The 27,280-nt window shown below is 36.1% G+C and overlaps 2 protein-coding genes across 3 annotated transcripts; both read left to right on the top strand.

Moving 5' to 3' along the window:
- Positions 1-10,113: 10,113 nt before the first annotated feature.
- LOC116205161 (protein NRT1/ PTR FAMILY 8.3-like) lies at positions 10,114-13,425 on the top strand. Of its 2 annotated transcripts, XM_031537664.1 has the most exons (5): positions 10,114-10,315; positions 10,990-11,101; positions 11,210-11,427; positions 11,535-12,091; positions 12,232-13,425. In XM_031537664.1, exons 1-5 carry the CDS (start codon positions 10,250-10,252, stop codon positions 13,052-13,054), a joined length of 1,776 nt encoding a protein of 591 aa, XP_031393524.1. In that variant the 5' UTR covers positions 10,114-10,249; the 3' UTR covers positions 13,055-13,425. The 2 variants fall into 2 exon arrangements, with proteins under 2 accessions (XP_031393524.1, XP_031393525.1); XM_031537665.1 differs by lacking the exons at positions 10,990-11,101; positions 11,210-11,427.
- A 9,945-nt stretch (positions 13,426-23,370) lies between these two features.
- LOC116203303 (fe(2+) transport protein 1-like) lies at positions 23,371-27,022 on the top strand. The gene is made up of 3 exons (XM_031534984.1): positions 23,371-24,062; positions 26,231-26,380; positions 26,559-27,022. Exons 1-3 carry the CDS (start codon positions 23,448-23,450, stop codon positions 26,862-26,864), a joined length of 1,071 nt encoding a protein of 356 aa, XP_031390844.1. The 5' UTR covers positions 23,371-23,447; the 3' UTR covers positions 26,865-27,022.
- Positions 27,023-27,280: the final 258 nt, after the last annotated feature.

Raw genomic sequence — 27,280 nt, 5'->3', positions numbered from 1 at the left:
TGAATAATATAGAGTAGACTACCACTGTCGCCATTCACTAATTCATTAGCCATCGTTTTTGTCTCTAACATATTTTTGACACCAATTAGCCCCAAACATTGGCATTCCGTCTACCATTTATACCCTTCCGTAACGAAATAGTGACGGAAAAGGTAACGCCGTCCATGAATTTTCCATCACAGAAGTTAATGGAATGGTATAAATGGTAGACGGAACGTCAACGTTTGAGGTTAATTGTGGTAAAAATATGTTGAGGGCAAAAACGGTGGCTAATGAATAAGTGAATGGCGACAGTGGTATTCTACTCTATAACATATTTGGATCAAGGTTAGGGTGACTTCTGGAGGGATGAATTATATCGTAAATTGAATTTTCTTTTTCTTTAGGTGTCTGTAAGATGGAATTTTTTTTTCTCGTGAACCTTGAGAATTCATTCATAACATATAAAAAAATACATGGTAAAAGCACAATGTAAAATACTCAAGAAACGAAAATTACAAGTCAACAGTGGTCGAATCCTTCCAAATATACTACACATGAGAAATAAGGTGAAAAGCAAAGTAGTAGCTATACGAGAATTCCGATCAAAATCCCTGCCATCATACATGAACCCTAGTAGAGTAGGGAAGGGTCCTCAAGTCATAAATCCATGTAGAACTCATCCGTTTGATACCGAGATTCCGAGGAGACCTTGATATCAGAGCAAAGCATAGGGTGTTTTGAGCTGCACTCGTACACTAGGAACCAACTAGAGAGTCGAGCTACCAAATCAAACCAATAATCCAGTAGAATACCAGGAGCTGGTCAATCAGGCATGCTAGGGAAGGCACCTACAACAAGAGAAACTAAAGAAGGAGAGGCCGAAAAGTTTCAAGAGCAGCCCCCTCGGTCATCCACCAAGCTTAAACCGAGTAGAACCCCAATTGACCCGACCCAACCCGGATCGAATTTCATCCAACTCGAGCTGGATCCGGCTGGTTATGATCGGATGAAGAATCAAATCTGGTAGTTCGCTTGGCAAGAGCAAGGAAGCAGTAGACTTGGAAGAAGAGCAATAACAATCCGACCTCCTCCGGGACAGTAAACATATGGAGCTTCCAAATCACATATCTCCCTCCGAAGCTCCAAGCACCAACCGACTCGAAGACTTCAAGACGAGAGCTCGCCAAACAAAACATCATGTTGGAGGGAGGTAAAAGCTAGGGATCTTGGCAAGATTCGACAGAGGTTTCGACATTGAGAGGATAGAGGAGAAGCACGGGGAGGGGGGCGGGCCATCTGAAAAAGTAGAAGTTGCCACTAGGGGAGAAGAAAAAGGCATCGCCAGAAAGAGGGAGAAAAGGAAGAGTGGATGTGACTGCTCAATAAAAGCCACCGACACGGCGGTGGAAGGAAGATCAATCACCAGTGAGAGGATGGTGGTAGTTTCTAATTGGGACCACTGGCAGGCAGCCGACTCGCGTGGGGATTTGTAAAATGGAGTCGATAGTACATTATTTGCATGTGCATCATGTGCATAAAAGATACCTAACTAAATTGATAGATAAGAAGGATATGTCATTGTGTATTTAAATTAAATAATGAAATCACTTCTAATATATATAGGACAAATTGTCTCGTATATCCCAACAATTTGGGGATTTTCCAAATCTATTACATCTTTTAAAAATTTTCTGAAATGGCCTAACGTTCGTAATGTGTACATATGTATTACACCATGACATTTTCCATGAGAATATGATGAAAACGTTGACGTGGCTCCGTCTAATGGGTAACAACCCCTACATGGAATAATCTGTGGGACCCCTTTGCCCACGTTACCTTCCCACCCATGCCTTGACCTTCCCTTCCACTTTCCCTCCTCCATGCCCACTCACTTAAAGCAAAATCCCTAACTTTTATGAATTTTTATCTTCTTAGAAGCCCTCATTCTCTCTGAAACCCAAATTCAAATTAGGATTTTTCTTAGTTACGAACAGAGAAAGAAGCAAATGGTGGAAATTGGTGGTTGCATTGATAATTAGGGTAGTTCAATGAGGTATTTGATTGATGGTTGATGTTGAGGGAAGGAGCTGGGTTAGAATTGACTGTTCATTGGGTAGAGTGACAAAGGTGAGTTGGATGTGAGGCTGAGCTGGAGGTGAGGGGCCATTGGTAACGAACAGTTGAAGCTTTTAGTGGTCCCAATGGGAGAATCAAGTTCTTTGTAGGATTTTGATTGTTGAGTCTTTCATTGGCAAGTAGACCATTGAATGCTCCTTTTATTTCCTGTCTACTTTGCTTAGATAATTGGAGAAGACAATAAGCTTAATTTTTTTTTTTACCTTTGCAGGTTTGGTGGGCTCAAGCTTGTGCCCTTATTTGTTTATTGATTCCAAAGAGAATAGAGAATGTAAGAAATCCCTATATCCACTATTGTTAACGTTGTTAATATAATATGTTTGGTTAGTTTTAAGGTATTTTTTATGTTTATTATCATAACTATTAGCAATATGGGGACAAAGTTTGGCTTAATTTTGCATCGTGGAGATTATATGCAGTTTAAGTTTAAGGCTAAAGTGATGGATCTTGGAAGTAGTCGAACCATAGTATGTGCTCACTAGAATCGAATGTCATTGCATGAGTTGAGCAAGAAATTAGATGATTTTGGTTACGAGGAACCAAAGAGGATGTGGCATGTGGTTCCTAACTGTAGCTTAGTAACTAGTTTGAGATAAATGAATACAAACATTAAGGTAGGGCAAATGGCTGAGCTTCGGGTGACATTTGAACATATTGATGTGTATGTTGAATATGAAAGAAAGGATGATGATGCTGTTGATGAGAGAGGATATAATGCTTATGATGAATGTGATTCTGAAGAAGGAGGAAGTGGTGTTCATGATAATGATGATGATGGATTTATGAATGTGAAGTGGGATGGAAGAGAAAATGATGCTCATGAGCAGCATGGTGAAGAGGATGATGATGATCCTAACTGTCATCCACCTAATGATGCATATAATACTGATGCCTATTCAAGTGACAATGAAGAGTATGGAAGTGAGAAAGATAACTATGAATTCATGGATGGTCAAAGAAATAAGAAAAAGCTCTTCAAAGCTCAAATAGGACCAAGTTTGCAAACTCCTTGCACTGGACATGTGAGTGATGATTATATTACTTCAGAAGATGAAGTGCTTACTCCTAATATTACTGATGATGAGAGAGAAAGCAATAGAAAGGTAAAGAGAGGCAAGATTCTTAATGCCAACCGTGACATGCAACACATAAAATTTTAGGAAGGCATGAGGTTTGCAGGTCCTGGTCAATTAAAGGTTGCTATGAGGAATTGTGCCAGTTGAAAATATTTTTCTAGAAGATGGAACAAGTCTGGTGATGAGAAAATGGAAACAACATGCAAGAATGAGAACTGCCCATGGCGTATTTATGCTGGTTGGGCCCAGAAAAAAGGAGGCTTTTATTTTGAACACTTTGACTAAGCCACGCACATGTAGCATACTTCAATGAACAACCAGACAACCTATAATTGGATAGTATATCACTTTTTAGAGAACTTTTGAACTAATATGAATTAGAAGGTTGTAGATATGATACGAGAAATAAATAAGAAGTTTGGTATCAAAGTGACAAAAAACATTTATTATAGAGCTAGATAGCACGCACGGCAGAAGATACAAGGAAGTGTTGATAAGTACTACCATTTGTTGCCCTCTTTTGTTGCGGAGCTGAAGAAGATCAACAAGGGCAGCACACTTGAACTAGTACTTGACAAAGACACATCAGACTCAGTGGTAAGATTTAAGAGGTTTTATGTTTCCTTCAAAGGACAAAGACACTCGATCATTTCTCATTTTTCTCAAAAATTATCTTTTGGCTCCCTCGAGCTCTCTCTAAACACTTGACATTTGGCTGAATGAATCAAATGAATTAGAGCAATGAAACAAGGTATTTAAAGGGAACAAAAAGTGTGGTGGTGGAACGGGCAGACAATTAGACATCACAAGTAAGGTGACTAAGTTTATTTGAAAGTTAACAGATGGAAAGTTAAATAGTAAAACTTATTCCGTAAACGCACCTGCATACATGTATACATATATAATAATAATAATAATAATAATAATAATAATAAAAAGCCAAAGTCGATAAGAAATTCAAAATTCCACGCATATCCTTAGCATTTCTCCCATGTTTTGTCGATATGGGATTTTTTTAGAGTGTTATAGAAAAAAAAAGGAGAAAAATTATGGGAAAAAATTGGCGGAAGAGGACAAGTGGAAGGAGTATTTTTAGGGTTTGTTTAGGTAGGGCTGGCAATATTTCACACGACACGATAACACGACACGGATACGACACGGAATTAAACGGGTTTGGGTTGGACATTTTTGATAATCGGTCTAAACGGGTTCAACCCGTTTAAACACGGTTAATAAGCGTATCTTATCGGGTTGAACCCGTGTAACCCGATTATACACGATAAAACCTGTTTATTTAGACATGTTTAATCGTGTTATTATAATCATGTAACCCATTAATCCGTTTATGTATTTGGATTTACCAAAATATGCTTATATAATCCTAACTTCCTAAATCCCTAACCTAATTTCTTTTTCTTTCTTTCACCCAATCCAACACATGTCGTGTTAACGTGTTCGGGTAAACGAGTTAATCGGATAAACATGTCGTGTTAATGTATCCGAGTAACTAAGTTAATCTAATAAACAAGTTGTGTTAATGTGTCCGGATAACGTTTATAATCGTGTCGTGTATACGTGTACCTATTATGACATGTTTCGATAAACGTGTTTAAACGTGTCTAAACGGGTTGACACTGATATAAACGTGTCGTGTATGGGTTTCCAAAACCTGACCCGTTTAATAATCGTGTTGTGTATGGGTTATGACTTAGATGACACGAATCCGTTTAGACACGACACGTATAAACACGACACGACACGAATTGCCACCCCTATGTTTAGGTACTTGGTTGATGGTTTGTGTTTAGCTTTTGGATTGACTGCAGGAAGAACTATGGATGGCTTTTGTTTAGCTTTTGGACAGCAAGTAGATTTCAGTTTTTCGCTCTGATTAGTATAAATATGTCCAGGAACAAGAAGTGTGGATGGAGTAGGGTTAGACTTGTTGGGTTTCGATATGATTGGTATAGTGACTATCATTTTGGTGTTATAGTAAACTAATTGTCGTGATTGATATAGTCATTTTGAGAATGGTCATTTTGGTTCTAGTACTTCTAAGTACTACATTTTGGCTGTACTTGTAACTATTGCAATTTGGTGATTATAAACTTGAGAAAAGTACAAAACCTCCAATGTAGTTTGAGGTTTGGACAAATAACACCTTAAGCTTTCCCATGGACATATAACACCATGTGCTTTACTCCGTCAGACATAGGGGTAACACCATTAGTTATTTTTTTAAAATAAAATATTTGTAAATTCCAAAATTACCCTCGTAAGGTGTGATTTGTCCTGACCTAAATCACAATGGTGAAACTTGTCCCTGAATTATTATTAAGTACAGGCTTTGAAACTAATTTAACCCTCTCATCTTATTTTTTGGATTTAAGCCTTTCATCTTCATCCCGATTATCATTAGATTCAATATCTCCACCACCACAGCCTCTTTCATTGTTTGGCTCAAAAATCTCACTTTTGTCACCATTTTTCCTCCATCCCCCCCTTCTTTGAATCGTTCTTGTTTCACTGAAATTTAATTACTTCGTGGAGACAACGGATCATCGATGTTCAATTAAAGAAGCCGCTGGAAGACATCAAAGCTTCTACAAGCTGCTAGAATTTTCGTTGGAGGCTCCGATACAGAGGTGCCAAGAGATGGAGGGGCGAGTGAGGAGAGTGATTGCCTCGCCTTTGTTGATGGTGAAGATGGTGACAATGATGACTGGTATGGTGACAGTGATAATGGAGATGGCAGCATTGGTGGTGGAGATGGAAGTGATGATGGTAAAGATGGGCCCGGGCGAGAGAGATGGTCATGGAGATGGCTCAGGGACGGCGGTGGAGAAGACTCGGTGAAGGAGACAGCTCGATGATTGAGTGAGAGATGGCTTTGATTCTGATTTTGATCTTAGGGAATTCAATGATCAAGTGAATTTGAGGACATTTTTTTAGATTTTTCTTGAGTGAATTTGTATGAAGCAATTGTATGCTTTCTTGGGGGTGAAGAGTTGGTTCTCAACTGATCGAAAAAAGAAAGAAAAAAAATTGAAAAAATAGCATAAAAATGTATTGAGGGTAAAATGGTCTATTGTAAAGAAGCTTAATAGTGTTACCCTCCATGTCTGATGGAATAAAACACATAGTGTTATATGTCTCTATGAAAAGCACATGCTGCATTTTGTCCCAACCTCAAGCCAGGGGGTTTTTGCATTTTTCCCTTTAAACTTCGACATTTTGCTCCATTTATTTTAATATGCATATAATTTCGATGGTATAATTATGTGTTCTTTATAATGAACAAAAAAAGGATGGTGATGCACCATTTATATCATAAATGCTTAGGTCTCGTAGAGAAGGTTTTGGTCATAAACCAAAATTCATTACATTTTCTTTTCAGTCATGGCAAGTACATATTCTTTTTAGTTTTGCCACCCAAACAACCAGTATAACAATATCAAAGTAATCACCAATATCCATAGTGTTCTATTCCTTGAACATATCTATGCTCTACTTGTGGGACTTTGTATTTTGCAACTACAACCTCAAGGCATTAATCTCCTTCTCTGAATTGCCATTCATCCATTGTAATGCTTCCACCCATGTTTCCAATGTTTATAGCTTTATAGCAAGAATCTCATTCTTTTGTCATAGATGCTTCAACTCTACATTAAGAGAGTCTTTCTCCTTAATCACTGATCTCATCATTTTTTTTTGTATGCTTGGATTTAGCGTAATCAAACTACTCAAAAAATTTACAATCATCATCGCGAATTATAAACAATCTCATAAGCATAATAAACCTAAAATACCAATGAAACAATGCATATAAGCATCAGATTTTACATCATATTATTACCTTCCAATATTTGCAACATAAAAACCTTCTTCCAAGATTCTTATCACTCCAAAATATTAACAAAATAGCTCGAACCCTATGACGACATTCCTTGTAAGCTCTTGTCACTGTGAAGGATGTCTCGACCACTTCTCTCCTTTCAAATGAATTACCCTCTGGCATTTCAACTATGGTTTCACTATTTTCAGTGAAATTTTCCGAATTTATTTCCTAATATGAAAAGCGGCCAAAATAATTTATTCATGATAATTAGAACAAACCTTTACTGCTCAAGACTATGCCCAATTGAACCGATAAGGATTCCGAGTAATTTTCCTTCTAATTCTAATGTTTTTTTTACAAGAAGTAGAGTACAGTGGTGGAAAGAACAAGGCCAAGCTAATTATACCTGTGAAACATCGGACATTGGAAAATCCAAATTCTTCGCGAAAATTAGATGACAGAAATAGAGAGGAGTGAATCAAATCACAAAGACCGAGGGAGAATTTGGGAGAGTTAGGGATTTTGCTTAAGTAGGCATGCATGGAGGAGGGAAAGTGGAAGAGAAGGTCAAGGGATGGACGGGAAGGCAAAGTGGATAGGGGAGTCCCACGGATTACTCCATGTTGGTGTTGTTGCCCATTAAAGGAGACACATCAGCATATGCATCAAGTTCTCAAAGAAAATGTCATTGTGGGATATATATGTTACACATTACGAACATTAGGCCATTTCATCAAATTTTTAAAGGATGTAATAAATTTGGAAAATCCTCAAAATGTTGGGATGTACGGAGCAATTTTTCATATATATATATATATATATATATATATCGTGCTCATTGAGTTACCTTGATAATAAGGAAAACCAAAGGAGAAGCTCTAGCAAGGACCACCATGCTATCAGTCACACATATCACTGCCTCGTCTATAAATACCAAGAATGGGCTCAAAACCGAATGGAGCTTTATCCAGTCACTTATTGTCCGTCAAAGCCTCATAGGGCCGAATCAAGAATACGTATTCTGGCTTTGCTATATAGTATAATAGCATTATGTTATCAGAGCGATTCAAATTCAATAGAGGCGCCATCAGTTCATTGAAATGTATAATTTTTGGTTCTAAGAATTGAGCTAAAAATCATAATCCCACAGAAAAAAAGGGGGCTATAATGATAAGAAAGAGACGCCTAGTTTACATGTGAACTAGGGCATGCCATTAAGTAAGGTTTTGAATTCAAGTTTGTGAATAAATAAAATTCATGTTGGGATAGTATTATCTCTTAATAGGTCGACATGCCTCAACTGAATTAGTCGGAGTCTATTAGGCTTCCGGATACAAAATTGATGACATATTGCGTCTAGTGCATACACCAATTCCCAACAATATATATATATTGATTTGCAATTTTTATTTTGCCAAAACTTAATACCAGAGGAGTGAAAGTGCATCTTTTACTATAAAAATCAATTAGATAAATTAATTAAATATAGAAAAAAAACCAAATAAGTATATTTCACAGGATTTTAAGAGTCAATGTGATCGTAAATTTTCTTTAAAAAATAAAACAGTTGGAATATCGACGGGACAAACTTTAACATATAGATTACAAAAATTGAGGTATTATAGAGTATTCGGTTGGTTGTTGCAAAAACAAAATTGCCGCAGCATCGCGCGGTCCGTAACTAGCGTATCTTAACGAGCAAGGCAGGTAAAAAGAGGTGTTGGGTCAGCCTTCGGTTATGGGCTCGCCAGTCATGCTATCCTCATTGCCCAGCGAATCCTCAGGCCCACACTAGGCCTTTCTCGTCTTTGGGCCTTTAATGGCAGGGCCCATAAACACCATTCCAAACAAAATTCTTATAAAACTCCAAATTTTTAGGTTATGATTTTCCACATATTTGAACGATTTTTACTTTTGAAGTAAAAATATCTCGTTAATCAACCTTAAAATAACATTTTGATTTTGTTTTACACCTTTTCTTCTGTTCAATCTTTTCTTCAGTGGTATGCGTTTTGTTCATTTGAGTCCTACCGCTACCATTCAGTATTTTGTCCAAAAATATTTTCGAAAGAATTAATTTATAGAAAATAATTTTTAAAGAAAAAATAAAAAGATGGGCGAGGCCCCTACTGCCTCCTCCCCCTTCCCTTCCGTTATCCTCTTTTTCTTCATAGTTTTGATTTGCTATTCAAATAGAAGAATTTTTCAATAGGAAACTAGATGGTAGAATTGAAGCAAACAAAGCATGTAATACTATGGATGAAATATAATCAAAATAAAGGTTTAGGATGAAAAGATAACTGATCCCAAAAAAAAAAAACAAAGATAACCTAAGATTGAGAATGAAAAGTGAATTTTCCTTTTCTAATATATATATATATATATATATATATATATATATATAGTGGAAGGATTTTTTGATGAAATAAAAGAGAAGTTGTTCAGGACTTTCTTTTTATTTGTCCAGAAAAGTATGTCATCCAACATCCTGAGTTTCAGATTTAATGGGGTACCTGCACTCGTCTACAATCAAGAGTTTCATATTTAATTCGAACAAAGCTTCTTATACACCCGTATAAAATTTTTACTGATGGGATACAATGCTACCTGCATTCATCTACAATCAAAATTTCATATTTAATTCTTATTCAATAAAACTTTTTCCAAACCTTTATCTAAATTTTTCTTTCCTTTTAGTAGATAAACCGACTTTCCTTGTAATAGGATGAAAAGAAATATGTTTCCGGTCAAATGCGTATACCTATGGGTCTAAACGCCAAAACGCTTTTTTTTTTCCCTTGCTGAAATGGGCAGGAGGTGGGAAGGAAAAAATCTCTGAAATATGACAATCTATCACACCATGTGAAAAATTCAAACAGAATAAAAAAGAGACGGTGCAGTGTATTGATACATGATTTCATCTAAAATTAAAATATTTTTTTGTTTTATTTTCACTGTAAATTTTTTCATGTCTTTTTATATAACGGTATCTTTTTTATTATTAGGCTCGCGATTCTTTCTTATAAAAAAAAAATCAAGAAGATTATAAGCTCTACCTACTTTTCTTCATTGACAATGGCCTCGACCAAACTCTTTTGATTATTCAAAATTTATTTGTCGCACTTCATCTTCTCTTCTTCAATCCCAGCCTCTTTTATGACCCCCAAAAACATATTTTGGCATCTCTAAATTAACCGTAAACAAGTTGAAGGAAATGGTTTCCCCAGATGAAGCGGAAGCGGCAGTACTGCTCTTAGAAGATGGCCACTGCCAGTCCCAGGTTCCTACACCATCCATACTAACCCTTCCCTTCTTCATCTAATTTGGAAGTGCTATGTTTTCTTCAGATAGATAATCCATTGGTTACATATAATTTTGCTGAAATCCAGCTCCATCAAATTCTATTCCCCTGTCTATCTAATTATAGTTCGCGCCAACAAGGGAGCCGATGTTGAACTGAATTACCATTAGTTGTTGTATCCTTTTGATGAGCAAGCTGTTACTGCATAGGTGTATACAATAAGTTCGAATACTGGTGAGCTCGAGCTGATCTGCCGGCGCCCCCCTTTTCTTTTTCTCGTTTTAATTTTTTTTTTAAGAATGCTTTCGTCGAAAAAGGGTAAAGTACAATGACACATGCGCTTGGACGGAGGGATTATAGCAGGAAAAATAAATAGAGCTTTTGTCCATGAGTAGCTTCAGGACATAAGAGTTCCTTGTGCTGCTATTTAATATTGTCCACCATCAAATGTGGTGAAATTATTAGTAATCTTATGTTTAATTTGATCATTTCTTATGATTGTTAAAAATGTTTGCTAACTGAATACATATAACTTACAATATTAGGTTTTTGAATGTTTCCCTTATGTACCCCTGCAATCTGCATTCAGTCAAATACATTGAAAACAATACTTTTTCTGTGTCTCATTGTGGGGTGCAATAAATATATTTCAGCATGACATCGAAATCGATGGGCTGCACACTGGTGACAGCTCCATTGACATCAAAGGGAGGCCAGCCCTCAAGAGCAAAACTGGCAACTGGAAAGTATGTCCATTCATCCTAGGTAGCACAACGGGAGTCTTTTCTTTCTCCTCTCGTGTCCTGCAACTTTAGCACATCTGGTGATTCTGGTACCTCGAACTTTCACATGGTTGTTTTGCCGAAATTGTAGGCACTGAATGTTGTGAACGTCTGGCATACTATGGTATTGCCATAAATCTCGTGACTTACCTGACGGGCAAACTACATGAGGGAAATGTCTCCGCAGCAACAAACGTTAATATTTGGCAGGGCACTTGCTATCTCACGCCTCTCCTTGGAGCCGTGCTAGCGGATGCATACTGGGGAAGATACTGGACGATAGCCGCTTTCAGCACTATCTACTTCATTGTATTACTTTGTTTCTGCTTTTACATAGTTAGCTGCAAATGCTTGTGGAAGCTTAATTTGATTCATCCAAATGAAATTATCATTTATTGATTCATATGTCTGTGCAGGGAATGTGCACGTTGACACTCTCTGCATCGATCCCGGCATTGAGACCTGCTGAATGTGAAGGCTCTGTTTGCCCCACAGCCACCACAGCGCAGTATGCAGTATTCTTCCTTGGCCTCTATCTCATTGCCTTGGGTACCGGGGGAATCAAACCATGCGTTTCCTCATTTGGGGCAGATCAGTTTGACGATACTGACCCAAGAGAACGACCGAAGAAGGGATCCTTTTTCAACTGGTTTTATTTTTCTATCAACATTGGGGCTCTAGTATCGAGTAGTCTTCTCGTGTGGATTCAAGACAATGTTGGGTGGGGCATAGGGTTCGGCATCCCTGCATTCTTTATGGGGATGGCTATAGCGAGTTTCTTAGCTGGTACGCCTTTATACCGGTTCCAGAAACCCGGAGGAAGCCCAATTACAAGATTTTGCCAGGTCGTGGTAGCAGCAGCTCGGAAGTGGACCCTGGAGGTCCCTGAGGACATTAGTCTCCTCTATGAGATCCCCCATGCGAACTCTGCGATAAAAGGAAGTCGGAAACTGGAACATACCAATGAACTAAAGTAAGTAGTGTCTCACTCTTCGAAATATTTCTGGTATGATATTATAAAAGCCATGTTATACGTACAGAAATTTAGGCAGTGCTAGAGAGATTAATAATTCTTATTGATAGAAAACTCACTCGTTTCAATTGTTTTAATAGATGCCTCGACAAAGCTGCGGTAATCACAAACGATGATATGAAAAGGGGGGACCTCTCCAATCCGTGGAGGATTTGCACCGTGACGCAAGTGGAGGAGCTCAAGATCTTAATACGTATGTTCCCTATCTGGGTTACAGGAATCATCTATGCAGCCGTATATGCCCAGATGTCGACCATGTTCGTCGAACAAGGAGAGATGATGGACACAACCATCGGATCTTTCACAATCCCTGCTGCATCGCTCTCGATATTTGATATTATCAGTGTGATGATCTGGGTACCCATTTATGATAGGGCCATCGTCCCGATAGCACGGAAACTTACAGGTCAGGAGAGGGGATTCACAGTGTTACAACGGATGGGAATCGGCCTCTTCATCTCTACTATTGCCATATCAGCAGCTGCTTTGGTGGAGATAGAGCGGCTAAAATTTGCAAGGGAGCTGGGATTGGTTCACAAGGATGTCGCCGTCCCAATGAGTATCCTCTGGCAAATACCCCAATACTTCTTGATGGGAGCTGCCGAGGTATTCATTAACATCGGGCAGCTGGAGTTCTTCTACGAACAATCCCCGGATGCAATGAGGAGCTTATGCAGCGCCTTGTCACTTTTAACGAGTTCTCTTGGGAGCTACCTGAGCTCTTTGATTTTGACGATCGTGACCACCATTACGACAAAAAATGGAAACGTCGGATGGATACCGGACAACTTGAATGAGGGCCATCTCGATTACTTCTTTTGGCTTCTTGCTGTGCTAGGCTTCTTGAATTCGCTTCTATACATCTTTTGCGCCGGTAAATACAGACAGAAGAGGGCCTCCTGAGGTCATTTTATGACTATGAATTGAAGCATGCACGCTTAGACGAGCAAATGATCCAAATCATTATGTATGGGTGCCGTTATATGTCACTTTCCGGACCATGAGATCTTGGGTTAGATTCTCACTCCCCATATCTGATATCCCTATATTTCCACTCATCTATATATCCCCTTCTAAACTGATGGTCTAGATTGAAAAAAGTAGTGTCCTAGGGGTTCATTTTCTAGAGATTTTTGGGTCTTCGGTGGTACAATGTATAGCACATAGCTTGAAGATATCATTCCATATTGAGTTCCTAGTTTTTATTAGTCGTGTGATTGATGTTTGTGAGACTTGTGAATTTCTCTTCATATTTAACTAGTTTCCTTTATATATATATATAAAATTTTTTGGGGACCTAATCGGGCAAAAATTAACCTCGTGCCGCTCCCCAAATCACGTGAACAATCAAGCAAGCAATCGAGGATCACTACCAAAAAAGTAATCGATTTACAAGGAAAATTTTTTTGACGGAGTAATTCAGTTCGTCAATTCCAACCAATTATCGACGGAGTGGTGTCGCTAAATTTCCGTCCGAAATTACCAAAGGGATTCAGTCAAAAAAGTCACTCGGTCATTTCCGATAAAATTTTCGACAGAATCTTGTCAGATTTTTCATCTATATTTTTCGATGGAATTTTCAGACAAAATCCTGTTGAGAATTTCTTCCAAAACTATTTTTTTAATAAAAATTTTACGACGAAAAATTTCGTCGGAACCTTTCGTCAGTAATTTAGGACGGAGAAGTCTGTTAAAACAATTATTTTCGAAGAAAATTTCTATAGAAAAATTCCATCAATTTTTTTTATATATTAAAAATATTAATTTTGACAATAAAAAGAAGAAAATGCAAAAATAAATTTTAATTTGCTATATCTAAAATGAAAAACAAGTATTAGATTAAATATTCGTCAGTAAGCTGTCGGAACACGTTCCAACCAAGGTTTTCCCAACGCGATCTCTTCCATCTAAATTTTGTCGAATGTTCATCGGAAAATCGAGTTTTCCAATGAACCTTTGACCACTTTTCAAACCTATGTCTGAAGTCCCACGAATTCTTGTCGTGGACCAAATTGCAATGCAAAATTAATGCAAGGATCACAACTTTGATGAATCAAATTTAAGGTCCAAAGCATTTGAACAAGCATATCATAGAGGCTGAATTAAGAAATTGCAAAGCGGATCGCTCTAAATTGATTCTCTAGCGTGCTACAATCGATGTAAAACCTATGAACAAGTTGCATGAGCTATCCTAGGTTGGTAAACAAGCTTGGGAGCAGATACAAGCCCGGGCCCAAGAAGGTGGGCCAAGCTCAAAAGAATCCGTGAAGCCCGTTGGCCCATGATTTGGCACAAGGAAGAGCCCTTGATTCGGTCCATGGAAGAACTGTCCAGAAAGTGCAGTTGATGGCTGTGTGCATTGAGATAGTAGTTGAGTGAATTAGATGGGTTATTTAATGTAGCTAGCTATTTTCAGAGTGGGTTTGGGGAGCTCAACTTTGCATTAACGAGGGGATTTGACTTTACTTGTCTGCTGCTCTATATAAGGGGTTAGAGAGATCCGAATTTGAATGCTAATGAAGAAGAATTTTTCAGATTGCTGCGTCGGTCTGACGAGCCGAGCTCGAGCTCGACTCTCGAATCTCGATTTAGCTCGAGCCAAGCTCGACCTGCACCTTTCACGATCGAGCCGAGCTCGAGCCTCTTGTGTTCGGGCTTGGTTCGACTCGATTACACCCCTATTCTTACTATTCTCGTGTAGGCTATATCATCAGAGTTTTCACAATTTACCATTAGCAGTTCGGGACAATTCATTGGCACTAAAGAGGAACGCAGAGACGATAAGTAGACGCCGAGAGAGGTGTCCGATGGAAATTCTCCTCCTGCAAAGGGGTGGCAATGATTAGGTTATGAAGTAAAATTAAAGAGAATGAGTTGACTCGATCAAAGAGTAGTATATAAAGTCAATTAGTCGGTATTCGTTGTTTATAGTCACAAATTAATATGTAATAATCTCATATAATCAACTACATTAACGGTTATGAATGAAAGAGGAGCTTTTGTTTCGCCAAATGGGCATATATGATCGAGTCCAAATATGAACTAAGAGATTTATATATAATATATAATATATAATTAATTTATAATTCATAAATTTCTGCCTCTCTAATAAAGTTGAAGTTTAGTTGAGGATACCGTTAATTCAATGATTATATAAACGATACTTTACGCACTATCATGTTACTCATTGAATAGTCTGCTTACTAAAGAGTCTGAGGTTCATCACGATATATTACATTAGTTGGAGCTCATCTCAACCAGAATTGAAGCTTAATTAACAGATTAGAAACTGACTTAACGCTTGAATATTTATTACAATGTGGACTAAATTAATTGATCTTCTGACACAAAGACCTATGGCTTTGCTTGGGCTCCATTAGATTAACCGATTAATAGATATACCAAGCAAAAAGTCAACATGTGGTTTCTAGAGCCGAATAAACTTACATACAGGAGATATCCTAATATATTTTTTAGACAGTTGACTGGTCTAAAAATTAGAGTATTTTTGTGCGGACGTCATCAGTTTATTCTGTTTTCATGCTTAAAATAACTAAAATAATTAATGACCCATTAGATAATGAGTGTGTGACTGCCACACGAGCCCACCCATTTGCTGCGTTTGGGACGATGGTACCACGAGTCGGGCACATTGTACGGTCATTTCAAGACCTGCATATCTTTCTTGCTTTTGTAAAAGATCGGATACCATGACCTACTAGTTCGGGTTTTTGATTTGAAAGATGGTTTCAATTTGTATAGGCATAATAGAAATTTAAAATAATATCAGAGCAATTTACGAGTTTATGTGAAGTCACACCACGTCAGTTCAGTTTTTCAAGTTAAAACTCTACAACTATGGTTGGTCAATAAAGATTTTGATTTGAAACACATGAAATTCTCGGATTAAATCGTCATCCACATCCCTAATAATTCAACATACTTACCATGCACAATAATCTCATCTATTGACCTACAATAAAAGGAAAATGATTTCATTGTTAATTTTTATTTTGTATTATTCACATTTCCTATAACCTAATAATACTCAACCCAAAAGTTCTTTAAGAGATTGGGTGCTACAACTGACTAGCTTGAACTTTTCTTTAAAGATGGTCTAATCCTGTATAGGACCGTGGTGTAAATTAAAGATCAACATTTGGCATTTTGTTGTACATCTTGGCGCAGGGTGATGCTGTATATTTTTGCATCTCTTCACCATTTCTTTGTACTTTGCCAGATCGATAAATGTCCACAGCAGATGCTCGGATTAAGGAAAAGGACTTGTATGCAATGGTGGTATCATGTGACAATGTTATAAGCCAATAAGGGTTTGTCATTTTGATTTTTAGTATGTAAACAAAAATAGAAAAAATCTATTATTAATAAAAATAATTCATTGTTGGTAAAAATAATATTTTTTATATGTCTTGTGACATAATTCTATAAGATACCACCGTTGCACACAAGACTTTATTCAGATGAAGACACGAATATATTATTTAGGATGGTGTTTTCATGGAAACGGACATCAAATTATATATCGTCTTGGAGAAATCATGTACTCAGATTTATGAAAAAGAAAAACCTTTATTGTGCTCTAATAATATAAATAAATTATCCAGATATTAGATTATCTGATTATCTGCTGACTGAAACCACTCAACATTTAGCAAATAGTAGACATGCTATATTTCGATGTAACATTATATGCCTGTCCATCCATTAAGACCTATAGTGGCATATATTACAAGAGCTGACACGTATTATATAGTTTGTTAATGTTGAGGTATCTGATGATTAAAGGCACGTTTTTTTTGTGAGAATAGGTGCTAAGTAACTATATAACCACGCAAACGGTGTTGAAAAGTAAAACCTACATCGCAAATTTGAAAAATAAATTAAGATTGAAAGTAAGATTAATTCTATATATATGCTGGGGACTCAAAATATCGACCCGACATATTAGATTGAATCACATCAATATTCTAAGGACAGTAATAACTAGATGGGTAACTCCTTGACGATTATGTCTCGTAAATATTTTAATATTGGCTTCAATATCTATATTTGCTAGCATATCAAAAAAGAGATAACGTAAACGCTCATACTCTCTTCTCGTAATCAAAAGATTTTAAGTTCAGTACTCATTGTGGGACTATTTATATCCCTTTATTTGCTATTGAAATTTCTATATAATTATACTAAACTCATGATTCTATCTTGTAATTAAAAAAAAATTAAACAAGTATATATACTTTTCAGAAAAAAAGGCAAGTACATACTTGCCATTTAAGTTTCAACTGTACGTGTCTGAAGGCATGCCTAAACCCTCATATCAATTCTCTCTAACATCGTTTCTCTCCTATTCTCATTAAAGCATTGGAGAGGAATATCGAAATTCCCTCCCAATCTCCCATTTGTGCAGGTTAACCGAGCCATTCGAGGTCATATGTTCGGGGAGATCTGCAATCAGATTTATTTGGCCGTAACAATAACCTACCAACTTAAGGTTTGTGCCGGCACAGAAGACATTATTGTGGAGTCACCTCTCCCATGTTGTCATGCGGAAATGATCAGAACGTGAAGTTCCCACGTTCCTTTCTTTTTCTTTTTCTTTTTTCAAACATTAATATTTTATTAAGAGCATGATAATTTACATTGGACCATCATCATGGCCACCGGCCAAAACAACGACGAGACTGCCGACCTCGAGGCCAGTCAAGACAATGACGAGACTGCTGACCACGCGGTTAGCCAAGACAACGACAAGGCTGCCAATCACAAGGCCAGCCGTCTACGGGGCCAGCCAAACAACTGTCAACATATTCATGGATGAGTAAATCATCCCTTATTACGCAAACCAACGGGGCAAGCCTCCTAGCAAACTTATACAAAACACACCCACATAACTTCGAACAGTTCGAACCCGACACGGCACAATCAAGGGCAATCCAATCGCGTTGTAACAAGTCCTATAGAAGCTCATTACAGCCACCACAAAGGACAATGGCACATCCACTTGAGTGTCGTCGGGCGACGTCAGTAAATCGTGAGCAAATTTTGATTGGTACACATAAAACCGAGTACCATATTTGTTAAAAAAATCTAATTTTTTAATTTTTATTTTTCGATTATTTGAAATGCTCGTGAGATTATTAACAGTAACATTAAAATTAAACAAAAGAGACGTGAAAAATCTCATTTATGAGATTCAAATATAGACCTGAGCTTCGCAGCGTTCCCTGCATCTTGCAGGGGCACGTGCCCACACGTTCCCTCTCTCAAGCGGCTTGAAGCGCACCATTTTACCTTCTACATGTACATATACTGCCGCCTCTCTCACGAGTTAATTTAATAGAAGTCAATGTGGAATAGAATAGCTCACCCAAAAAAAAAATTGTGGAATAGATTGATGTATTAATAAAAAAATATTGGTCAAGCGCGGTTTCTTTACCCATATATATATATATATATATATATATATATATATATATATATATAGTCATAGGATACGCATACACAGAATGAGGATAGATTGATTTGATTAAAAAATAAACTTCACTTAACTTAATTTAACTTTTTCTTCAATTCAATAACACAATCATTATTATTTTTTTAAAAAAAATTATTTCTCATACTTTTAATTATCTATTATTATAAGTAATATTTTAATACTAAATTCTCTCAACTATTCAACACTTTTTTTTCTTAATTCAACAATATCATTGTTACTTTTCTATTTTTTTTCAAATTCTCTCATATACTTTTTCCAACTATTTTTATCTTCGTCTCCTCAAATCAAACTAAATCAAATTAAATCAAACTTAACTTCGTTATCAAACGCTATGTTAAGGAAATTAGTGGTCGTGATTCCACGATTGCCACTTTTATAAGGTTAATTAATAACACCAATAATCATGAAACTTATACATTTTTCTTAAAACTATTACAAACTCTTTTTTCAAACAAATACATGTCAGTCAACTCTACATTTATCATCTGTCAATGTTTTTCATTTACTTTTAGTGGTATGGCACTAGAAAATTTTTGAAAATAATATAAAATAAAGAAAAAATTCATATAATTCCAAAAAGACAAACAAAAATTCAGAAAAAATTAGGAAAAATAGAAAAATCTAGAAATATTCAAGAAAAAATTAAATAATTTTCGAAAATAGAAAAATAAAAAAATATTCAGAAAAATAAAAAAATCATAAACAAGTAAAATTAAATAAAAATTAGTAGAAAATTTCAAAAAAATAATGTTTAAAATTAAAACGAAAATCAGAAAAAATTCAAAAAAAATTAGAATAATTATAAAAAATTTTAAAAAATCAGAAAATAAAGTAAAATAATTCAAAAAGGAAGAATCATAAAAGAGAAAATCAAATTAAAAAAAATTGTATAAATAAAGATAAAGCTTAAAAATAAAAGATATTAAGAATATTTTTGAAAAAATATCAATAAACTTATAAGTTCAATGTTAAAACTTTATAAATAAAAGAGGGTAAAAAAAACTCTATCTTTGTGAGCATACTGCTTTCATCTAGAAATGATATCATGACTGTGAATGTTATGTTGACCTTATTAGCCTCAATGAAGCTAAGCAAGCTTACTAGTAGCATGGAGTTCGAAATGTGAGGTCGATAGTCCAACCATTATATGTTTGTTGGGATTGATTGAGGTCGAACCAACCTCAATTGATACCAACTTCAGAATGCGCTATCCTAGGTTCAACATGGGAGGGGTTAAAGGGTAATCGACATTGAGAGTAAGTGGCAGACAGACAAAAAAGGAGGTATGTTGATTTTAGGGGTAACTCGTCTCATGAGATTTCCAAAAATTATGTATAAAATATTAAAGTTAAAGTTTTGCTTTAAATTTTATGACAAACAATTAAACTTTAACTTTCGATACTTATATTTAATTAAGCTTTTAAAATCTCAGGAGGGCTAAATCAACATGCCTCAAACTCTGTATGTCATGCTACTCACTTGCTACTTTAGTTTTTTTTCTTCTTCCCTCCTTCCCCGTTAAAGATTTTTTGAATTATTTAAGTGTCAAATTTGCAATTATTTATTTATTTTTATTGATTTTATCTTTTTATTTTTTGAAGTTTTTGAATTTTTGAATTTTTTCAAAACTTTATGATTTTTATATGAATTTCTTTTATTTTGAACTTTATCTTGGAAATTATATGTTGCTTTTTATTTTTACTTCCTTTAATTTCTAATACTTTCTTTTTATTTTTCTTTCTTTTTATTTTTTATTTTTTTAAATTTCATTTTTTGGACTTTTCTATTTTTTATTTTTTTAAAATTTCAATAGTTTTATTTGATTTTTATTATGTTTTGAATTTTCTACTACTGTGTTACGAAACCGTTTGCCCCATCAATAAAAGTAATGTCATAAGATGAAACATTATAGAGAAAAAGAATGAAAGTTCAAGTATATTTATGATAAAAAAATGTTCGTGCTACAATTGGCAATAATATGCAAAATTCATAATTAAAGTTAAAGGCGCAATTAATCGTAATATTTACAGCATTTTAAATTCTTTTCCTAGTACTATTCCACTTTGTTACCTCATTCTATGAAAAACATTTTCTTTTTTCTGTTTCAATTTCAAATCAATTTTCAGACAAAAAGGTAATTTACCCAATGAAATTTGAGTAAATTGTCTTTACCTATTAAAGTTTTCTTTGTGTTAATTTTTCCATTTAAAATTCTAATAATGAATCCATTTCCTTTTGCCTATAGCAATGAATCATTTTGGCAACTGAAGTGTGAGTTTGGTATCATTTTACCACGAGTTTTCTTTAGTTTACCCGCTCAAGATTATATGAATGAAGCATTTTGGCTATTCCGATTATTCTACTATTATTTGGATGGGAATTAGACATGTACAAGTCAGTAAGTACCTCACTTTCACACATCAAAGACAATCTCCGAACTCTTTAATGAAACCAACATCTTTGTCATTCCAAATTACACTCTTTTATATCTTCCACCATCTTTATCCTTCCAAATTCCTTCTAGTAGGATTGACATATCCTGTACATTTTGCTTTCCCTTCATGTCCTCCACATCTCCTTTCATTTTTCTTTCCCTCCAAAAATTAAATTCCTAATCAAGGGTTTCCCCCTTCCCCTCCAAGTCTCTTCCTCTAAATCCCTCCACTTTCACTCTTCCTCTTTCTTTTTCTTTTTCTTTTTCATTTTTTGCCCAGGAAAAAGAAAGAAGCCCAGCGCGCCCGCGGCCACCCCCCCAAAACCCACTCAATTTTGGAAAATTTTGTTAAAGTATAACATATAACAAATAACAAAAAGATTAATTTATTGAGGCATAATCTTTTTTTTTACTAATATAATTTTTTATTCGTCGTGAAGTTACAAATTTTGAGAGAATAACCAACAAAAATTTGTCTAAGATTTAGGAATTTCAACGGAGAATTTTCACTTGTAAAGATGGAGAGAGAAAAATTTTCTTGGTATATAAAATTTAAAAATGGCTGGAATACAATACAAATATAGATTGTAGTTTGCAACTACTAATTCCTGAGTCCTAGCGAGATCTGCCATTGCCTTAAGTAGGTTTTAAGTTCAAGTATTATGAGTAAATGAAATTCATGCTTGAGAGAGTTTTACTCTTTAGTAAAGCGATCGAATTATAACTCATTGAACTTTTGAATACTAAGATACACACCGAAAAAAATATTACTAACTTCTTTGATATAAGAGAGATCCTCCTCTCATTACCCTCCAAATCACCTCCTGTCCTCACCTTCCCTCTTCACTCCTTTCCTCTTCTCTCCTCTCTATTGTCCCCTTGAAAAGCTCCCAAACATACTTAACGATTGATGATATACTTTTTTCACCAGAAGATTTCGCTTTGCCCCCAGTTAATTTGGACCTCTTGTTTCAAAATCTACTCTATTAACATGGTTTATCAACGATGAGCGATGTCCAAGTTGAATACTTTATTAATGGACAGATTTCCCCTATAGAAGTTCAAAATTTCTAGAAAGTGAGTATTAATTAAATTAATAGATTGAGAATATTTCTTGTAATCTCATAAAAAAAAAAACCTAAATTATGATTTTTAAGTTAACATTTCTCCACCTAACCAGCGAATGACAGCACTATTTGAAAAATCCTGAGAGTACAATGCCGGATATATAATCATTACTAATAGTACCATCAAACCTATGTGCCAAAACATACGAGATCTTGTCTCTACGTTCAGGGTTCCCCTACATTAATACTTATGCCAATTTTTTTACATTTTTTTATAATATATAAATAAACTCTGAAAGTACCAAACGCCACACTAATATTATAAAATAAATCTCTGTAGGAAAATCAGGATATGCTCGTACCCGACTCATGAAAAACTGAATCATACCACCGAAAAAAAAATTGAATCATGATATTGGGTACCGAAAATAAATGTCGAAGTGAAATTAAACTACGAACCTCATGTGATTAATGATTCTTAGAACGTCTACGTAAATGGATCATGTGAGTCGGAGCCTCAAGTCATGAGCCAACACGATCTCCTCGAACTTAGTCATCGTTGTAAACTCTCCAAGATCAATCACGATCACCGTAACCTATTGGACAGAGAAAGCAAACAACAAAAAACGAGATGCAACAGGATGGAGCAACAATTGGCACTGTTTACAACATACGAACCTCGCGTACTTACTTTAATGGGAGCCACTTACTGTTCGGGTCCCACATAGACGGATCGCAGTTCGACCCGGATTTCTTACCATCTCAAAATTCGACAGGCCATTATTATTTTTTTCGATAATGGACAGGCCATTATTATTATTATTATTATTATTATTATTATTATAATATAGTGATTTTTAGAAGTTGGTGGCCTAATATATATTACAATTTCTTTTTTTATTTTCGAATATAAGAGAGATTCATAAAAGAAATTTTAATATATTTAATAAAAGGGGCACTGATAGTCCCATAATGAGAATCGATCATGCAATCACTTAGTTGATGAGCGAGAATGTGTGCCATAGAGCTATATCTACTTTCTATATATATTAGTCATTTTTTTCGATTACAAAGAAGGCCAAATACCTAGTATAATGAATGTGAAATTCTAAATAATTAATAAAGGAGCGCGAGTAGTCCTACTATGTATCGAATTATCAAATTAAACTTCTATAAAAGAAGCTGAGACTAGTTGTCTCACTCACCAAGAACTTGACATAAGAAAAGGAGAGGGAGCTAGAGAAGTAGTTACTAACTAGAGCTGAGTTCCTTCCAACAATGGCGATTTCTTCATTACCTTTCACTAAACTCACATTTTGCATCTTCTTCATAACCGTTTCCCTCCTGAATCACCAGGCGCAGTCAGTGGCCCCCGAGGACTGTGGGGCTGAAAACAGCTCATGCATTAACAAGTCGGAGGCACAGCCTCTGAAGATTATTGCGATCGTAGCGATTCTAGTGACGAGCATGATTGGAGTATGCGCCCCACTCTTCACCAAGGTCTTCCCTGCCCTGCAACCAGACAAGGACCTCTTTGTGATAGTAAAGGCCTTTGCTGCTGGAATCATTCTTGGCACCGGCTTCATGCACGTCCTCCCCGACTCATTCGACATGCTCACCTCTAGCTGCCTCTCAGAGAACCCATGGTATAAGTTCCCCTTTACGGGCTTTGTGGCCATGCTCTCCGCCATAGTGACCCTCATGGTGGATTCCCTTGCCACAAGCATATACAGCAAGAAGAGCCACGCGGGAATTACCCCCGCGGGGTTGTCAGCTGAGCCAGACAGGGAGATGGGAGTGATTCCCGCCGGTCATTTCCATGGTCATCACCATGTTGCACCCAAGGGCGAGATTGCAAATTCCCAGCTACTTCGATATCGGGTTGTTGCAATGGTTAGTTTTATAATTTATCTTTTATCTATTTATGTCTTCCTTTGCATCATATTCACAATATATGTGCTAAACAGAAATTATAAGAACAAAACAAGGACTGCAAAAAAAATTTGAACTATGTACATACAATTTAGGGTGAATTGCATCATAGAATGACAGATAATCTCGTTCTTAAATCAAAATAACACTCTACTCCATTTATCACATTAATTTTATAAATAAAGTTCTATTCGTCATCAATCTTTTATTATTGTTATTATTTTTATTTTTATTTGATTTCTTTATAATTCATTTTTTTACTCAAAATTTTCCTAATATTACCTGGTTACTCCTCTTGATCTTACCATTTTAAATTTTCATGAAATCTACAGGCGTTTGATTTTAATGCAAAAGAACAAATCATTTTTAATAATCAATAAAAAAAAAGGGCAGCAGACACTCCATCGGAAATCATCATTACCATCAGGATCTTCATCTACCAAGAGCAGAGGTACTGGTTGTCGGCAAGACCTGCACTTCTTAAGATCGACCGATATCCCAAACTAAGACTTGTATGAACTAAGTCTGGGTTATGGGGGCCTTGCTGGCAGCAAGGTTGTTAAATGCGAAAATGGAAGCTAGAAAACTTCATCACGGTGGTTTGGACGCTGGTTTACCACGAGTTCCCTCACCTACATTTGCTAACTGGAATATTTCTTAGTGAAAAATAGATTTTTAAAAATATATAAATATAAAAAAGAGTGCACCTGCGAGGAGCAGGAGATGAGATGGTTTAGCCGGTGACTGCCACCACCATAACGAGGTTACAGGGACCCCTATCTTTAGAGATTGAGATGCCAGAGTCCTAATTTGGGATATCGATCTTTAGGAGTGGCACTGGGAGCTGAGTAGCCATACCTTCCCACCCAAAAGATAATGAAGGGCCTTAGTGGTAGTCGACGACCTTGAGCAGAAGCCCTATAGCTGTTGCTTTTTCTTTTTATAATATAAAAGATTTTGTTCACAAAAATATTGCATGACAATGGAGTTGATCTCTCAAGATCGAGATATGAAACATCATTGTCTGTGATATCAATCTTGAGAAGTAAGGGCCTCCCTGACGCCAACGCCCCGCTCAGCTGGCGAGTTTTCACTCTTTTTTTATTCTTGAAATTATTTCACATCAGGATATTTATTGAAAATAAATCTTCAGAAGATAATTAAATCGATAAAACTGGATAGATCTTGTAGTGTTGAGAATAAGAATAAACTACAAATGCACATTAATATATGGTGAAAGGGAAAAAGCAGCTTATGATTAGGAGCATTATAGATTTTTCTTTTTATTAGATCAATATGATCAACGGGATGGAGTGTAGTTTAATAATATCTCTTGTATAAGAGCATATTTTACCTAAATTTTTTGCGGATCGGGAAGTCCGACCTATTATGTTAATTACAACCATGATCGACATTGGGAATCATTCATGCATTTTTTGTTCGTACAGACAAGGCTCCTCCTATATATAATTGAATTTTATTTTAAATTTTAATGAAAGGAAGGGGAACTTTTGTGCCCAGAAGGGAGGAAAGAGCTGTTGTAGCCACAGAACTTGGATTTGTTTATTTATATTATTTAGATTAAGGGACCATTTAGGGACTAAATTATTATGGCAATTAATAAATGGGGTGCCTTACAGTTGTTAGTTGTAACATATAACATATAGTAAATGGCTCAAAGGCAGAGGGGATCTTCGAAAGATTCTCCTAACTACTACGCAGAACCATTATCAATTTGGCTTGTAATAAATGAAGCGTGCCTGACAATTATACGAGACATGGCAATTAGATTAATATGCTGCGCATTATGTAATTAGTTTTACAGATATCCACATTATATATCAGCGCGCAATATGTTATTGTATTTATTTTTATTTTTTCAGTTTTGAAATGTGTAGGCAAGATACAGGCACGCGTGTCTATAAATACAGGATTAGACTCAGATTTGGATTGAGGAAGGTGAGACCCAAGGCGAATAGAAAGATAAATTTTATGATGAATTAGGGTGAATATAAGTAATTTCATAAAAAAATAATGTGTAAATTTCTTTAAAGTGACACAATTTCTGGAGGATGCACATGACAAAATCGTGAAAATTAATTGGGGATTTGATTATATATATGATGCAGGTACTGGAGTTGGGAATAGTGGTTCACTCCGTGGTGATAGGTCTATCCTTGGGAGCCTCCAACAATGTGTGCACTATCAAAGGTCTTGTGGCTGCCCTTTGTTTCCACCAAATGTTTGAGGGAATGGGTCTCGGCGGCTGCATCCTCCAGGTGATCAACAAATGTTTCTTGATCTAAAATATTAAGCTAGCAGTGTATCCCTCTTTAACAATATGAAAATCGACGGCAAAAATCACTACACTGGGTCAATTAAATGTACTAGTAAGAATAAGCTCATGCATTGACCGCTTACCGAGTTATGATGAATCACTTGCCCATATATATGTAGGCGGAATATAAGCTGATGAAGAAGTTGGTGATGGTGTTTTTCTTCTCTATCACGACCCCACTTGGGATTGCCATCGGGATGGGACTGTCCAAGGCTTACCGAGAGAACAGCCCAAACGCCCTCATTACGGTTGGCATCCTGAATGCATCCTCGGCTGGTCTTCTGATCTATATGGCTCTAGTCGATCTTCTTGCCTCGGATTTTATGGGTCCCAAACTGCAAGCCAGCGTCAAGCTCCAGATAAAGTCATATGCGGCTGTGCTCTCGGGTGCTGGTGGCATGTCGCTCATGGCCAAATGGGCGTAATTAACATCGTATTTGGAGAAGCAACAATATGTACCATTGTCAATTACTCTATGTACTTTCTCTCATCTTGGTGAAGTTTCTTTACATGTACACTCCCCTTGGTTTTGCAACAACTGCCATAATAAGTCTCTTTAGCCTTTATGTCATGGATTTGTGGACCTGACCTGACCTCATTCTTCTGTGTTTAACTGCAATTTCGGAAATGTGTCCGGACAAAAAATAATCACATGCTTTTAGTGGAAGGGTAGAATAAATCCACACCAAATATGACTAAGGCTACCCATTTTATGATAAATGGATAAAGTTATTTGTTATTTCTTTATAAAATCTAATCTTCTAGGACCCACCTTTTAAGATAACTACATTTATCTTTATTTTTCAACTCTTTGACAACATGAAAAAATCAAAAGCCATGT

The sequence above is a fragment of the Punica granatum genome, chromosome 4, assembly GCF_007655135.1.
Source record: "Punica granatum isolate Tunisia-2019 chromosome 4, ASM765513v2, whole genome shotgun sequence".
Classification (NCBI taxonomy): domain Eukaryota; kingdom Viridiplantae; phylum Streptophyta; class Magnoliopsida; order Myrtales; family Lythraceae; genus Punica; species Punica granatum.
The sequence above is the reverse complement of the archived record's forward strand: the minus strand, read 5'-3'. Positions and strand labels throughout refer to the sequence as shown.